The sequence below is a fragment of the Oreochromis niloticus genome, linkage group LG14 (assembly GCF_001858045.2).
Source record: "Oreochromis niloticus isolate F11D_XX linkage group LG14, O_niloticus_UMD_NMBU, whole genome shotgun sequence".
NCBI classification, from domain to species: domain Eukaryota; kingdom Metazoa; phylum Chordata; class Actinopteri; order Cichliformes; family Cichlidae; genus Oreochromis; species Oreochromis niloticus.
In genome coordinates, this window is record NC_031979.2 from 14,065,168 (window position 1) to 14,081,980 (window position 16,813).

At 40.6% G+C, this 16,813-nt stretch overlaps 1 protein-coding gene across 5 annotated transcripts in view; it reads left to right on the plus strand.

Moving 5' to 3' along the window:
* Positions 1–16,813, plus strand: part of veph1 (ventricular zone expressed PH domain-containing 1) — a 119,915-nt gene that overhangs the window by 88,545 nt on the left and 14,557 nt on the right. For 3 of the 5 annotated variants that reach the window (XM_005474530.4, XM_005474528.4, XM_025898358.1), the window contains one exon: positions 9,911–10,028. In XM_005474530.4, coding sequence (XP_005474587.1) covers positions 9,911–10,028 — 118 coding nt within the window. Of the gene's footprint in view, positions 1–9,910; positions 10,029–10,248; positions 13,075–13,096; positions 13,456–16,813 lie in introns of those variants that run through there. The other 2 variants (XM_025898359.1, XM_019367559.2) reach the window with 2 other exon arrangements.

Consider the following 16,813-nt stretch of genomic DNA (forward strand, 5'->3'; position numbering starts at 1 on the left):
TGGTTCCCATATGGAGCCCGTACAGAAAAAAACACAAGTACACTTACAGTGCTGAGAAAAAGTGTTTGGCAGCTTCTTGTTTTGTTAGTTTTTTGCATATTTTGCACACTTACATATCAGATTTTAACATTAGACAAAGATAAGCCGAGTAAAAAGAAAACGCAGGTTTGATGATTTTATTTATTTAACCAAACCTGTCTGCCCTAAACATTAATAACCGGATGTGCCACAAGTGTTTGTGATAACTGGCAATGCATCTTTTGCATCACTGTGGAGGAATTTTAACCCGCTCTTCTTTGCAGAGTTGTTTTAACTCAGCCACACTGGAGGGTTTTCCAACATAAACAGCCTGTTTAAGTCATGCCAAAGCATCTCAGTCTGATTTAAATCCAGACTTTGAGCAGGCCACTCCAAAACCTTCATTTTGTTTGTTTTAACCATTCAGAGGTGGACTTGCTGGTGTGTTTTGGATCATTGTCCTGCTGCATAACCCCAGTGTGACTGAGCTTCAGGTCATGAACTGATGGTCGGTCATTCTCCTTCTTGGTTTTCTGGTAAAGAGCAGAATTCATGGTTCCATCAGTTACAGGAAGTCAGCGCCAGATCATCACACTGCCAGCACCACATCTGACTGAAATGCTGTGTTAGTTTTATCGTAGCTGTAACAGGACTCAAACCTTCTAATCAGTTCAGTTTTTGTCTCATCAGTCCACAGAATCTTTTTCCAAAAGTCTTGGGAATCATCACAATGTGGCAATTTTGGCAAATGTTAAACAAGCCTTTGTTTTCTCTTTTGTCAGCAGGTTTTTCTCCATGAACTCTCCCATTTTTGCCCAGTCGCTTTCTTATTGTTCAGTCATGGAAACTTAATTGGGACAAGTGAATCCTGCTCCAGTTCTTTAGATGTTGTTGTTTAGTGACCTCCTGGATGAGTCGTGGATGTGCTCCTGGAGTAATTTTGGTAGCCCGGCCACTCCTGGGAAACTTCACCACTGTTATTTCTCCATTTGTGGATAATGGCTTTGTTACCGATTCCAGACAAATAGATGTCAATGACTTTGTGTGTCAGCTGTTTCCATAGATCAGGACATGACTTGCTGCTTTTTGAGACCTTCAAGCACAGCTAAAGACAGCTTCTATTTAGGTAATCATGCATAAATAATATATACATATATATTTTATTTAGTGCAGTGAAGAGTGACAGGTAAGACATGTGGCAAAGGGCCACGGGTTGGATTTGAACCCAGGCCCTGCTCTCCGCCAACCGGTACGTGATCACCTGCACATCCCAGTGAGCTAAACCAGGCCCCCAATATGTTATAAACATAATGTCAATATTTTAGTCTTTAGCACTGCAACACCCCTAATAAAGTGAGCAGAGGACAAATATTTACCCTAACCCTGACTGTAGCCACTACTTCCCAAAACCAACCTTCTTCTAAACTGTGAGAGCTGTATTTTGGCCCCAGCGGGTGTGTACACGTTTATGTCGCCACATGTTAAAACAGCTGCGCTCACGCACTCATACACTCATACCTGCGTCACATACATACCCATAGGGTAAACAACCTCACTCTCTCACTGTCTGATTTGATTATCCACGAGCGAATTACCTTTCCTGATGATCTCAATTGTCCTAAATTAGATCACATTAAACTCTTGTTTGTTTTAGCTGGAGGCCTATAAAAACACAGACCCTGAAGCTACACATGCAGTGATTTTTTACATTTACGGGCCATATAGCCATGCTGATAACACCGTGCTTCAGCTGACACGCTCGTTGTGGTGTTTGGTCAGAAAAATCACTTGTACGTGCCAACAACAACAATGACTTTACAACTTACGATGATCATTCACTTTCAGTATTTCATGTTAGTAAAACTCTGTAAGCTCTCATTCCCACTCAATTACTGCTGTTTTATCAGGTGCCTGTTAGATTATGGCTCTCTTTTAAAAGCGTATTTTCTTGTGTGACACATTTATTACTGTCACCAAGTCCTAGTTCCTTGCTTCAGTTTCTGGTTTTTCTTTATTTTGTATAACCTGTAGTTTTCCCCTCTTGTGCCCCTGTGTTTCGCCTTAGTACAGCGGCCCCCAACCCCCGGGCCGGTCCGTGAGTCGTGAGGTCCCGGGCCGGGAGAGTTGAGGCTCGGGTGTGAAATTTATGGTTTTCAGGATTTTTACGTTAACTTTGTTTTCCTGGGTCTTTTCCCGTGTTGTAGTTGTGCGTCTTATTTTGAAAGAAATATTTATGTGTTACCATAGCGACCAGAGAGCATTAAGGGGCAGAGAGGAGGACGTTACTCTCAATGTTGTTGGCCGACCATCTCTGAATCGAGGAGGGGGCCTAAGGGTACATCTTTCGCCATCTTACAACGCTGTGATTGCAGCCATTCCCCAACTCTCTGTGAATGGTACTCATGGCCATTGATCAGTGTTCTTTGATCAGTGGGTTTTGGTCAGTGATTGTTGATCAATGGTCATGGGAATTTGCATAATTATGATTAAGGAACTGACCTCACAGCCCATTGTTCCTTCAGTGGGCTGGTTTCAGTCATTATGCAAATGTACTGTTTATAAGGTTTGGGGAAACCTGCAGTCAGCTGAGACTGAAGAAGTCACTTGGATGAGTGACGAAACGTTTCTCCCACAAAACGCTACGTCCAGATGAACAGATTCAACTTTTGGAGAAAAAATTAGATGGTTAAGTTTTTAGAAAAGGTCATGGATCACAGCATTCACCCTCTGAAAACCAGCTTACCCACTGACTGTGACTCCTGGGCTTTACAAGTATTTATGTCTGGCAATGACAATTATAATCACCACTGCCTAAAGTTGGTGCATTACTGTATACTGCGTATCTTGGTAGTAGTTAGCTGAGGCTCAGGAGGCAGATCGGATTGCCTGCCAATTAGAAGGTTGGTGTCTCAGTCCCCAACTCCTCCAGTCTGCATGTTGAAGCCTTCTTGGCGAGGATACTAAACACCAAGAACAGCTACAACACCGTGGACGTTGATTAAACAGCCGTATTTGTTGGCCTGGGAATTTAGAAAAGGGTCTGCAAAGTCTCAGCACAACATTCCAACAATGCAGACGTGAAAATGTCTGTGAAAGAAATTATACTGTGTAAATGGACTGTGAATTGTTACGGTTAAGATCACTGCCTTCACATTAAAATGTACTTAGTGCAAAGGATTGATGGGGAGTGGCAAATGCACCGGTAGACTTAAACAAGTTTGCTCACCACTACTAAATTATCTTAGCAGAATGTAAAAACTGATGCTGACAGCTTCAATTTTGGTACCGATGGTGATCCAGAAACACAAAACAAGCAAAATTAGTGTTGAGGTGGAAGAAAAAAAGCAAAGGTATAATTTAAGAGGAGTAAGAAGGAGAAAGAGAGCCACTACTCTTTTCTCCATCCACATTCATCACACTGCCTCTTTGCTTTCTTTCCGCCTCCATGAGATCTACAGCTTCTCTCCTGTCACTGTCAGCCAAACAGCATCACACATGATTTGACAGCAAGGAGAAGAGCTGTGAGACAAGGAAAGCTGTTATATGTGAGACAGAAAAGGTTACCAGTTACATCCGTACTGACAGGAAGATTTAAAGGGAGACCGTGGGGCTTTACGAGGCTTCGGTGATTTAAGAGGGGCTTGTGTTTAGCTTCTGACATTTCGGGTTAGTAGTTTTATGACACAGAGAAAAGCTGGTGGAAGCAAAAATGGGAGGGATGGAGGGACGTAAGGGCAAGAGGGGGGAAAAACTAAAACCTTAAACAAGTTACAGATACATAAAGTTGGAAAATAGTAAAAGGTTAAAAGAATAAAGATGTAAAAGGATAAAAGAGAAGGAAATGAGGAGCAGAAAGGGTGGGGAGGAGCAAAGATGGTCATATGGGATGCAGATGAAGAGGAACTGATGGGCGGTTAGCAAGGGGTAAACTTTGCCGAGGAGAAAACTTGAGGAGTGGGGATTATCGTACATAGTGAGAGGAAGACATGGCACAAGATACGAAAGGAGACAGAGCAAAGTGGAAGTCTGAGGAAGGAGGTGCTTGAAAAGTATTGTTTCTCTCAGTTTGCCCAGCGCGCGAGGGTTTGTTGATACAACTGTGGTGAAGATAACGTTTGATGGAGGGAGAGGAGGGAGGAAGGCGGGGTACTCGAAGATAAAGACGGGGCCGAGGCTGTGATTAGATAAAGATGCTCGGGGACGAAACAAGGGTAGAGGAGACAGCTGACCTCTGCGTGTGCCCGTGTGAAATGAGTTTTATAGTCAGGACCCCGGCCTGCCAGACAGAGCTGCAGATGAAAGTCCGCAGGGACGGAAATAAAGCACGTCCCTGTTTATTGCTTCAGTCCGCCTCTCCTCCACTCCCCCTTCCCAACACTCCCTCTTCTTATCCACTCACCTTTCTCCAGACGTACACTCCCCTCCCTCCTCCTCCTCCTCCTCCTCCTCCTTCCTGCTTCACAGTCTCGTTCAGTTTTCTCAGCGGAAATTTCAAATATATTCCTACAACCTCATCAACCACATTTTTTTCCCTCCATTTCTGGAGTTAATAACAGTTTGGCTTCTTAAAAAAAATATTCTATCTTTCCCCAGTTTATTAGAATATCTGGATTTATGTTAAAAAAAAAATGAAAAAGATAAGATTTTAAATGGCAAAAACAACCTCAAGGACGTGTTTTGCAGATTTGGTACATTGAGCATTGTTGCAGTTGCAGTCAGCCATGTGCACTGGCAATCTCGCGTCTTGATGAAAATATAATTGTAAACTTAAACAAAATGATGAAAAGAGAGAGAGGAATGATAGAGAGAGGTGCACAAAGGGGGTTTATTGACATCTCTGTGAGGACAGACAGATTGCATTCAGACTCACATAATCCAGCCATTGTTTCTTCATCTCTTTATTGAATCCACCTTTCGGGGCTTGATGAATCAAGCATGGCCGTGTTTGTCCACATCAAGCTGTTGCCCGGCTGCAAATTCATCTCTCTAACCTCAGCAGCGTCAAAGCTCACATTTTAAAACACATACTGGATATTTGTTTCGTGCATTACAGCCTTTCAGTTGCGATAATTTGATTAGACACACACACGCTGGAGTTTAAGGCTTTCTTGTAATGGGCTCTGGAAGCAAATACATCTGATCCTACTCATTTTTCTTTGTTAGTCATTCATTTCTTCTTGTATTTTGCAGCAGATGTCGGGTTTGCATTCACTCTTACACACTGTTGCTCAACCTCTGACTCACAGGCGGTCCTTTTATCTTCTCTCTGCTTCTGTCTCCACTTGCTGCTTTTCAGAGGTTTGCTGTGTCATCGGTAAACGATGTTAAAGCTATTTCAGTAATTGGCTCCTTGAATGTCCGCAGAAAAGCTGTTTCTGCTTTTTCTTTTTCACTTGTAAAGCCAAAAAAACATGAGATTCGGGTGAGTCTAAAGTACAACACGATTCACGAGTCGTTCTGGTTTCTCATCCATCCACAGAGCAACACCGTCAGGTCAGGTCAGGTCCATAACTTGCTGGACAAAGGCGGTTTGTGTATTTTTGTCTTTGTGCATCACCAATTTGTGATTGAAGAGCAGACTTCCAACTTTAATTCAAGGAATTTTACAATATGTTGGGGTTTTTTTGCATTTACTGTTTATTCACAAGCGTTTAATTTCTGTTTCATAGCTTTTAACTATAATTTTAAATATGAGGCCCAAAGAGAGATGTCAGTGCAAGTGAGGCAGGCCATCATTAGGCCGAAAAACAAAAATAAACCTGTCAGTGTGAGAGAGAGAACAAAAAAATTCGGACTGACTAAATCTAAAAACAATAAATCCACTGAGCAGCTCAGCAACACCAAAAAATGCCACAGAACACAACTGAAGTGGCTGACAGGATTATTCCCATGGTTAAGAAAAACAGCTTCACAACATCAAACCAAGTCAAGAACACTCTCGGGGAGGCAAGAGTGACAAGGTCTATAATTAAGAGATGCCTTCGTGAATGTGAAAACAGTGGATTTACAACAAGCTGCTAACCACTGATTATACTCAAGAACAAGAAGGCCAAATTAGACAGAAAACATAAAAAAAAAGCCTGCATAGCTCTGAAAGACATTATTTTGACAGACAAAACCAAGACAAATGATGAATGATGGGAACAGAAAAGTGTCGAGGAGAGAAAAAGCTCATGATCTGAAGCGCGCCACACCGCCTGTCAAACATGGCAGAGACAATGTTATGGCACAGGCATGTATGACTGCCAGTGGAAGCAGGTCACTAGTGTTTATTGATGATGTCACTGCTGTAATTGTAATGCATGAAGGTGCATGTAAAGTTTTGACATTGTAGATAGTTGAGACTTCCCTACTGATGATTCTGATCTCAAAAGCATCAACTGCTACTTGCTAAACTTTTTATTTTTAATATATAATCCAATGTTACCACAGCCTGATAAGCACTCCTTTTAAAACAGGTGGAGTGGTTCTTTAACTATATTAACATTTTGTAGATAACCTCACCTTTGACGCTATTTAAAGACGGCTGTAAAAAGTCGTGACACCCAATGTGGGTTTACATTGGAGCCAGTTTGAAGCCCAGAGGTGCAGCTTACTGACATTTCCCGGAAATACTGCCTGGAGCCGCACATGGCCAACATTAGATACTTTAGCTAAATCCTGTTAACATATTATAATCAGTTAAAACAATAAACGCTCTCCTATATTTCCAGATAGCAACATATTAGGAACTTATTAGCGTAATTATGAAACACAGTGGAACTACGTGTGGGGAAAAATGTGCGCTGTAACATATTTGGTGCCGCTGCAGTGTAGTAGAGTACAAGTATAAAACAGTATATTGCAAAAAAGTATTTGTTGTTCCATCCGACTCTCATCTCCTCGTCTTCTCTTTTATCCTTTCACTAACTTTCTTGTCTTTCGCTCCTGCTCTTCTTTCACAAATCTTTTTCTGCATTTGTTCATTTTGAAGCGTACGTCTCCTGAAGACCACTCGGTCCACTGCACGTTATGAGTATATTAATGTTGGCGTAAACCCCACAGATGTTCGGTCTCTCTCAGCCACATATGGTCTGGGTTTATCTGTATCTGCAGGCAAATCCCCTTCATTTTCAGTCATTTAAGTAGTAATAACATAACAAATCAGTTGTGACATCTTTGCTTTTTAACATCAAGGGGGATAAATTAAAACACACTAGTAGCTCAGCACAGTGTAGCTACGTTCAGTTTTTTCTTATAGTCATTTAAATCCATCTGCATTTGTTAGCCTGCTTGCTGAAGTCAGAAGTTTTACTGATGATCAGTGTACAAGAGCTGTTTTTAGAGAAATCCTGAAGCCGCGTGTATGTGGTAGGTGAGTTTCTGGGGTATTTGAACTGTGTAATCATGATAAAAGTGATCTGGGAAACCACATAACAGCACTGCAGAAACATGGTTTTAGTTAAAGTTAATGTAAATTTATGGTAAATGTACGGTATATGTCAAAAAAAAAAAAACTGATGGTAGTGATCGATCATTTTCATGTATTTCTCCAAGGAAGAAAAAAAGAAATATGTCAAGTGTCACTGAAGTGTGTTTGTGTGAATTCAAAGTGAAGTATAACTCTTACCATGTGCAGGAGGCCTTGTGGGATTTCTGGTGGGGGTCTAGTCTTCCATTGTTTGTTCTTCTGACACAGATGCAAAGTTGATATTTTCAGGATTTTTGTTAAGTAGCTACTTCTTAGAGTTAAGAATCCCTTATGCATGTGTGATTTTGTATTTGCTGATGCTCTGAGCTGTTTAACAACCACAGGAATGTTAGTATAATCTAAATAAAACATAGATATATATAAAAATTCCCCTCTCGCCTCTGCGGGTGGTCTATCCTTCAAGCTCTGGTGCTCTCCCAGAGGCCCGGGAGCTTGAGGGTCCTGCGCGGTATCTTAGCTGTTCCTAGGACTGCGCTCTTCTAGACAGAGATCTCAGATGTTGTTCCTGGGATCCGCTGGAGCCACTCTTCCCAGCCTGGGGGTCACTGCACCGAGTGCTCCGATTACCATTGGGACCACTGTGGCCTTCACCTTCCACATCTTCTCGAGTTCTTCTCTGAGCCCTTGGTGTTTCTCGAGCTTCTTCTTCCTGATGTTGCTGTCATTCGGTAATTCTGTAAACTGTTTGAAAGGTCTTTTAGTGCATTTCGTGCGTTGCATGTAAGCCACAAAGTGACGAGTATAATAAAAACAGCAATCTGCAGCTACGCCAGCAGCTCAGGAAAAGCTCCGGAAAAGTGCAGCAAACAGTGCAAGAATTCTTCCATGAACTTGATGATGGTGAAGGCTCATTTGTTTTAACCCATGTAAACACATCTTTTAATGAAATGTTTAGCATTTTCAAACTACAGTTATTAAGAATATATTTAACATTTAAGACAGATAGCTAGATAAGTAGGTACTTTATTGATCCCACAAAAGAAATTGTTGTTTTATAGCAGCATGATAAAGCAAATAAATGAAAATAGTAGAGTCTACAATAAACAAGAAAGTTCAATTGCCACAGGTGTCTAGTAGAGATGTGATGGCTGCAGTTACAGCCACACAGTGGTAATATCCATTGAATACATAACACTGCATTCACATTTTCTTTCTTTAAATATAGAGTTTAATTTACAGGATAACAAATAACTGGTTTTGGTTTAGAATTAATTCACATATCCACACAACACTGCATTCTAAAATAAGTGCGCACATTTTAGTTTACACTGTTATGTATGATTTAATCTCTTTGTTTTTTGAGTTACCTCAGTTACAGCTGCTCCGGTCCCTTGATTGATGAGCCAAGAGGTTAAAAGGGGGCGGAGCAAGCTTAGATGGAGAACTGCAAATTGGCTCATTCCATAATTCTGGATCATGGGGGGGATTGGAGTTCGTTATGTCAGTTTCAGTTAGGTTTTGTGTGTTTTACCCCTTTTTGTGTTTTTGCGGGCTGATCAGCCACTATTTAAGTTTCCCCTTTGTCTCATTTAAGGAGGTCAGTTTGTTTGAGTTACCAGTATTTTTTTGTTGTTAACTTTGAGTAGAGTTCTGTTACTTTGACCTCTTTTATGGGCCCAAGATTTTGATTTTTTTGTATAATTTAACCAACTTTGTTTTTGGGTTAAATAAAAATACTTTTTTTCAGGACTTTAACCTGTGCCTGATTTTCTTTCACTGCTCGCTCCATCACAAGGGGTCTTATAATACGAGAGTGTAAAATGTATATATACAACAGTGAGAAAAACGAAGAAAAATGAAAAAGAAATGGAAACGGTAATTGTGGGTCTTGTGGGAAGAAAAGGTATTTCTTCCTTCCGTCTTGGACACCACTCAGTTTTTTCTAATGTTAAATTCTTCTGCTTTAGCACAGATGCCTGATCTCTCCGTAATATTTCTCATTACATAGAGAAATGGGAGCTGAGCTGAGCTGTCCCGCTGATGTACTCATTCATTATCTTATCCATTCTGGTCACTCCCAGTATGAACATCTGCACCTACAGCTCTGCCTCCTGTCTTTGTGTTATTGCCACCACGTCAAACGATGCATCATAGCATGCCGTCTTGTAAATCTACCCTTTCACACTTGCTGCTATCTCTATGTTACAAATCATCCCTCACACTCATCTCCACCCACTCCACCCTGCCCGCATCCTGTTCTTAATCTCTCTTGTGCACTGTCCGCTGCTTTGGATGGAGGCGAACAGCAGCTGTGGGGTTAAAATGAGTCACTAACATTTTTTTTTTTTTTTTTTTTTTTTTTTTTTTGGACAAATATGCAGTCACTATTGATCACAGCAGATAGAAAGTTTAAATAGGACAGTTTAGTATTTAAGATGCTCAGTTGTTCCACGTATTTGTTTCCTTTCTGTTTGCCTTCAGGACCTGGACAACCTTCAGATCCAGCTAGAAGAGGTGCGCTTCTTTGACTTGTTTGGATACAGTGAGGAGGAAGGAGGCTGGCTCTGCTTCATGTGTAACAACCCTGAGAAAGCTACAGGTACACACACACACACAAATATGCACGCTAAGACGGGCACTGTGAATAGAAGGAATGAAGAAATGAGCTCTTATTATCTGAAAATTGAAGCCCTCCACCTTTATAAACACTTCAGTGTACATTTCCGCTCTTGCATATCGTCAGACATCGAAATTACACACTTTGTCCTCCTGCGGTTTCCCCTGAATTGCTCCCATCCTTTTCTGTCTTCTCCAAACAGAGGAATGAACAACAACTAAAGTGGGATTTTAAAAGCTTGCTTTCTCATTTCATGTCATCTTACCAGCTCTCTTGGGCACAGTTTTCTCTCTCTGGGGAGCTCCATGGGATGTTTTCCCTCAGAATGCCTTCGAGGCACATGACCTTTCCCCGGAAAAGTGAGGGAAAGTGGAGCATAGAGCAGCTCTTACCAAACAGCTGCCACCCTGATTTAAGCATAAAGTCACTATAAGCAGTCAGTCACTTCCACCATGACTCAGATGTGATTACTTTACTTTGGACTGGTGACCTCTTTCAGTGAGTGCTTTGTGCTGATGAAGTAAGACTTGGAATAAAGATCAAATCTTAAATCACCTTTGGTTTGAAAATTGCATAAATACTACCAGATAGTCTGGTAGTATTTCTGCATAAATACTACCAGATAGTCCCAAAATCAAATAAAGAGAAGCCAGTTTAAAGCTAAACTCATTCTACGATCAGGATTTAATGAAAGAGATTTGGGACCATTGCTAACCTCTCCTGGAGTGCTCAAGCAGAGATCCCTCCAGGAGCGAGGCATGTAATCTAGTCATGTAATAGTAGTCGTGTAATAAAGTTTAACTGTAAGATGCTCCATGTGTGCGCGAGTGAGTGAGAGTAACATCAGTGGTATGTAGCCTCATCCGTCTGTGAAAGCGTGGCGATAGATGTAGATGCTTAAGTGAACTGTATTCACTTCATCTTAATGGAATGAAGTCCAAGTTGGCCCAGATATGAAAGCAAGTAACGAGCTATGTACCAGGCTAAACGTGTAGGAGCCACGAGTCTGGTGCAGGTAACAATCGGACAGAGCATAAAACGTGTTTAAAGCTAAATATTTCTTCGCATTTTTGTAGATGTTTAAATATCATTTATTAAAAATTCTGAGGAACTTTTACTTTGTGCCATGCATACATGGCACAAAGTAAAAGTGTCTGTGGAGATATTGATGATTATTAACCTTTTATTGGATGGAGAAACTCACAAATCTCACAGTAAAAGTCCTAGTGAGAGATCACTAGGACATTTACTGTTGTATTGTAGCGTAAAATAAATAATTAGAGAATCAGCAGAAAGCCACATTCAAGTTTTGTGAGGTTTTCTTTTGCTTTATCTAATGAGAAAATTCTTGTAAAAGGCAGGTAGAACAAAAGATGCTGCCTCTGTCTGTGTGTTTGGCATAATCTCAAATAGATGGACATTGGCTAACCCTAATGACCATGTCTGCTGTGGAAACTTGGAATAACACACAGATCACAGTCCACTTGTATTTGGCTCTTTATAATAATCAGAAATCACATGAGATTACTGAGAAGTCTGTTTAAACAAATGATCTTCATACATTTAAGTGGTATTGACATTTATATGGCTCATTTCAAGACTCCTTGATATAAACAATACAGAAGCCAATTGAACCCCATTCTTTGAGCTCCGCTGCTAACCGGTGCATTCACTGACCTGGCTGAATGACTGCAAGGAATGGATGGTTACCTTTTTAGACTCGTGCCAGTTTCTCTTCATTACAGGAGGATTTAGAAGGGGAACGGTGATACCCTGTGTTCCCGTGGGGCTCTGTGTGTGTCTGTGTGTGCAAAAGTCCAGAGCCACTCCCAACGTCTTTGTATTTTGCCAGAGTTTGTTCTCATTTTTCAAGTGCTCTTGAGCAGCTGTTCTCCATGTGTTTCGTACTTTTTCTTAGGACATTGGCTGCTTTTTCACTCTTATTCAGTCCAGTCGTTGTAGCATTTGCAGAGAAATGTTTTTTTTAACCACTTAGCACTGCCCTATGAATCATCATAAAAAAACTCAAAGGATGAAGCAGTGTTGTCTACACATAACAGATAACTTAGCAACGACCCATTTTCAAATTGTATCTTTAGGCACTTTGTTACTAGCGGCCTGTCACAAGAACACGTAACACATGTCCTCATTTATTAAGTTGAATCTACAAAAAATGCCAACGATAACAAGTGACCAAGTACAAACACTTTGTTGCTGTACTGAAGTCGAATTTTTCTGACAACTTTTTACTTTTGCTTCCTACATTTTTAAACAAATATCTGGACTTTCTAAGTAAACAGAGTCTGTACTTTGCCACCTATGCACAATTTAGCAGGCATAAAATATTGTTTTATGTCTGTCAAAGTAGTATTGGCATCGTGTCTAGGGTGTCCTTACAAAAACTGAGGAAACCAGAGAAGTGGAAGACAGAATAAGAGGTAGAAGGCCTAAAAAACTATCTATAGCAGATAGTAGCAGAAGTATCTTAAGTGTCCATAAGATATTAAGATACTGTTAAATGTCTTTATGTCCTTAAGAAATAGGAAAAAAAAATCCAACAAAGACCGCCAGAATTGGTCTCAGTGGCAGGGTGACTGTCAGGAAAAAGGGAGAAAAGTCTGAAGTACAGCAAATTAGACACGAACTGGACTGAAAATCAGTAGCAGCAAGTCTGATGAATCCAGATTTTAAATTCTTGGTTCAAATCCTCATCGATATCTTATCGAAACTGATAGAATTATGAATGCGGAAAAGTACCATCAGATTTTGATCCACCATACAATACCAGCTGGAAAACATCTGATATCTAACAGCTTCATTTTTCAGCAGAACAGTGATTCCAAATGCGCTGCTAATGCAGTAAAAGCATATCTGTATATGATTGTAGGGTCTTTACGTTCCAATATAAAGCACCTTGAGGTGACTGTTGGCACTATATGAATTGAATTGAGTTGAAAACACACAATGGCACATTATTAGTCATGGAGCGGCCTCCCCAGAGCCCGGACCTCAACATTACTGAAGCATGCACATTATTCTCATGTCGACAGAGAACATAAATGCAGCCAACATCCAAAGAAGAGCTTTGAATGTCCTTCAAGGAGCCTGGAGAAATATTCCTGAAGACTGCTTAAAGAAATGTTCAGACTGTGTTGAAGAATAAAGGTGGTCATACATACTTCAGTCCTGTTTGAATTGTATGGACTCTGTTTTTTGTCTTTCAATCTGTATTTTGATGAACGTTTGCACATGATTCAATCAATCGCTGCACCTGTTTCACATTTCCCTGACAAAATATAAAGAAGTGAGGGGTGTCTCAAGACTTTTGGGCTACACCATACTGTGTATATATACATGTTTCTTCTATGCATGGCTGTCTTGATCAGACTTGGACAGATGTTATAGTTTCTGTCTCCTAACAGTCCTTTTAGAAAGAGGATATGATACAAGTACACTTATTAAATAAAATGATTGGCACCAAGCCCTGCGGCAGATTGGCGACCTGTCCAGGGCGTACCCTCCCTCTCGCCCTAAGACAGCTGGGATAGGCTCCAGCACCCCTGGGATCCTGAAAAGGATAAGCAGAAGAGGATGGATGGATGATTGACACCACCTTTACAGATTTTTTGCACATTATTTCAGATAATTTAGCCTGTTGTCAAAGCAGTATCACATCTACCTGATGACCACAGATAAATAAGGAGCTACTTAATGATTTACTTGAATGAGTAACCTCCCATTTTTCAGCCTGACATCTCACATCATATCTATCTCTAATCAAATAATACATATTAATGTGGACCATCACTTGTTTGTGTAAGACAGTATTTGAAATATCATACTTTGATTGATTTGAAATGTTTGTGGTGTTTCTTGTGCCTGTTTACAAGAGGCCAGCTGTGTCCCAGACCCCCAGTCATCTTAAAATCTCCTTTAAAACAGTTGAACCTGAAACCAAACTCTGTGACAACATGTAAAATACTAAAACTGAGAAATCTGGGGTTTTAAAAACAAAACGAAACTAGATCCTTATTTTGAGTTTGATGCCAGCGACACATTTAATGGATTGGATTGCATTTATATAGCGCTTTTCTAGGCACCCAAAGCGCTTTACAATTCTACTATTCATTCACTCACACACTGGTAGAGGCAAGCTACAGTTGTAGCCACAGCTGCCCTGGGGCAGACTGAGAGAAGCAAGGCTGCCATATCGCGCCATCGACCCCTCTGGCCAACACACTTTACCCCTCTGGTAGGGTAAAGTGTCTTGCCCAAGGACACAACGACCAGGACAGAGAGAGCAGGGGCATCGAACCGGCGACCTTCTGGTTACAGATGAGCTTCCCAATCCCCTGAGCCACGGTCACTCCCATTTAAATAGAGTTTATACAGGAGTGTGTTTACCTTTTTCTTGCGCACCTCTTCCTTTGGCTTCCTTTACCTGCCCTGGGTTTGGAAGTGAGTTATGCTAGTCTTGGTTTTGTGTAGGACATCAGCCCAACAGTTTAGGACATTCTTTGCCTTATATTTCCCTTCCAATTTAATACAACAAATCTTTTAATCCAGAGCGCTGTTGTTGGAATACACAAAGCATGGAGTTTGGATCTGTCTTGCTGAATTCAGAAGGGAATCCCCAAAAGAAGGTGCAATCTGATTGGCAGAATATCCTGCTCCTAAACCTGTAAACATCATGTCCTTCAGCAGTGATGGTGCCACGTTACATGCCATGTGCTCCAGTACCTAATATGTTTTAAGCATGTCACTGGCAACAAATTCAAAGTTGCCTTTTTTGATATTTATTCTCTGATTTTTAGGTGAATATAGAATTTGGACATTTAGTAATGAAGTAATTAAGAAATTATTGTATTCTGTTGTTTACACTTAATGCAGTGTTATGATTTTTTTCAATATAGGGTTGTCATATGCAGTATTTTTGAAAAGCATAACTGTTGCCCAATTCTGGTTATTTTAGCAGAAAATGACCTGAATTGCTTCATTCAGTATGCAACAAATGCAAGATTTATTGCACTTGTTCTGTACTGGAAATGATTGCATTTATTCAGCCAGACTGGATTTACAGGAAATGTATTTTGCTGCTTTAGTCATGGTAGTACAGTTCATGGCACGTGAACATGTTTTCACCTAAAGGAACGTGGTCATAAAACAAGACTGCAATCTGTATTCAAGGCCAAGACGAAAACTCAGATCCATCCGCTGGGAACTTGGTTGTCCAACTGAAAGCTGTCCAGTTTTTTAGCTGAAGTTACAGTAAATGACAGAAATACACTCAGCTCATCTCCCCGAAACAACTGGAATATTTTACTTTTAGATGGCCTTTTTTTTCACAGTTGGCATATTTACATGTATGCATGCTGTTCATATAGCAAGCGGCACCCAGCCAAGATTTGACTTTATAATGCTTTATATGGTTGTGCTACAATGATTAAAAAATAAATAAATAAAAAAACTTGCTGACTTGGCCAGAGTAGACTCAGAGGTTACACACACACACACACACACAGACACACACACACACACACACACACACACACACACACACACACACAGACACACACACACAGAACTTGTTTCATTTTTTAAAGCTAAAAAGGAAAAGAGCTTTTCACTTCAACTTATTATGGAGTGCAGCCAGCGGTTGGCACAACTCCATAATACTTTATGATACACTGTTGAGTTCAACTACTGGAATGTCTTTGAAGTGTGCGTTAATGACCAGTTCAGTGTGTGTGTGTTTGTACGTGTGGACATGCCTGAATACAGCACATACCAAGTGTGTCCTCTTATCCTGCGCTCCCTGGGCTGTTCAGTATTTTCACTTGGACAACATGCTGTTGCACTCACTTAACTGGCAGGCAGCAGAAGAGAAAGGGGAATAAAAATATATCGTGATTACATCAGTTTTCTCTCCACGTGTGGATTTGAGCACATTTGGTAATCTCGGGAAGACAAATCTACTTCTTTCAAAAATATGGAAAGCCCCATCTAAGTGTCATCCTCCCAGCTTCAATCAGTGAAGACAGAAATTCTCATCTCATTTTCTGGAAAAGAGAGACGTCCATCACACGGTGAAATTTTGAGTGTCATTGCTATAAATGGAGTTTTGAGGCTTAGTGAAAGTTTGTCAAATTAAGGCAGCATTTCTCAAGGGTGCAATTGGAGGTTCTGGTGACATCATAGGGCAAGATTAGGGAAGCATGTTAGCTAAATGTGGCTGTCATGGCCTTTGTTCACGTTGTGGCATCATTTATGCAACTTTACTGCCACACTTTCCACCTTAAATTTCATCTCTTAATTTAAAACTTTACTACATCAGGATATATTTTGGAATTTAATCTCGCTCTTTTTTAATGTGGTCCCTGAGGTTTCCAGTAAAGGTTGAGTCAGTCACCGAGGTTTTTTCTGGAAGCAGTTTTGAAACCATCAATCGGATTTGGCAACAAAATAAGTGACAGCAACTGAATATCACAGCAAAATGAAGTACGATCTATGTGTAACGGGACATTTGTAGGTAGGATATGGCATTAGGTTTGGTGAAGCCTTATTTGGAAACGGTGCTAGTGGTGCATGTATATACTACATTATGTTATATGCAGTCCTGTGAATAACTAAGTACACACTTACTGCTTCCACAGGAATTAAAAGGGTAAAATTCGACCATACAGTGATCAGAAAAACTGCGAAAACCCAAGAGCTACATCTCAGACTCTACAGGCCTCAGTTCACTGTTAAATACTAAAGTTCATGAC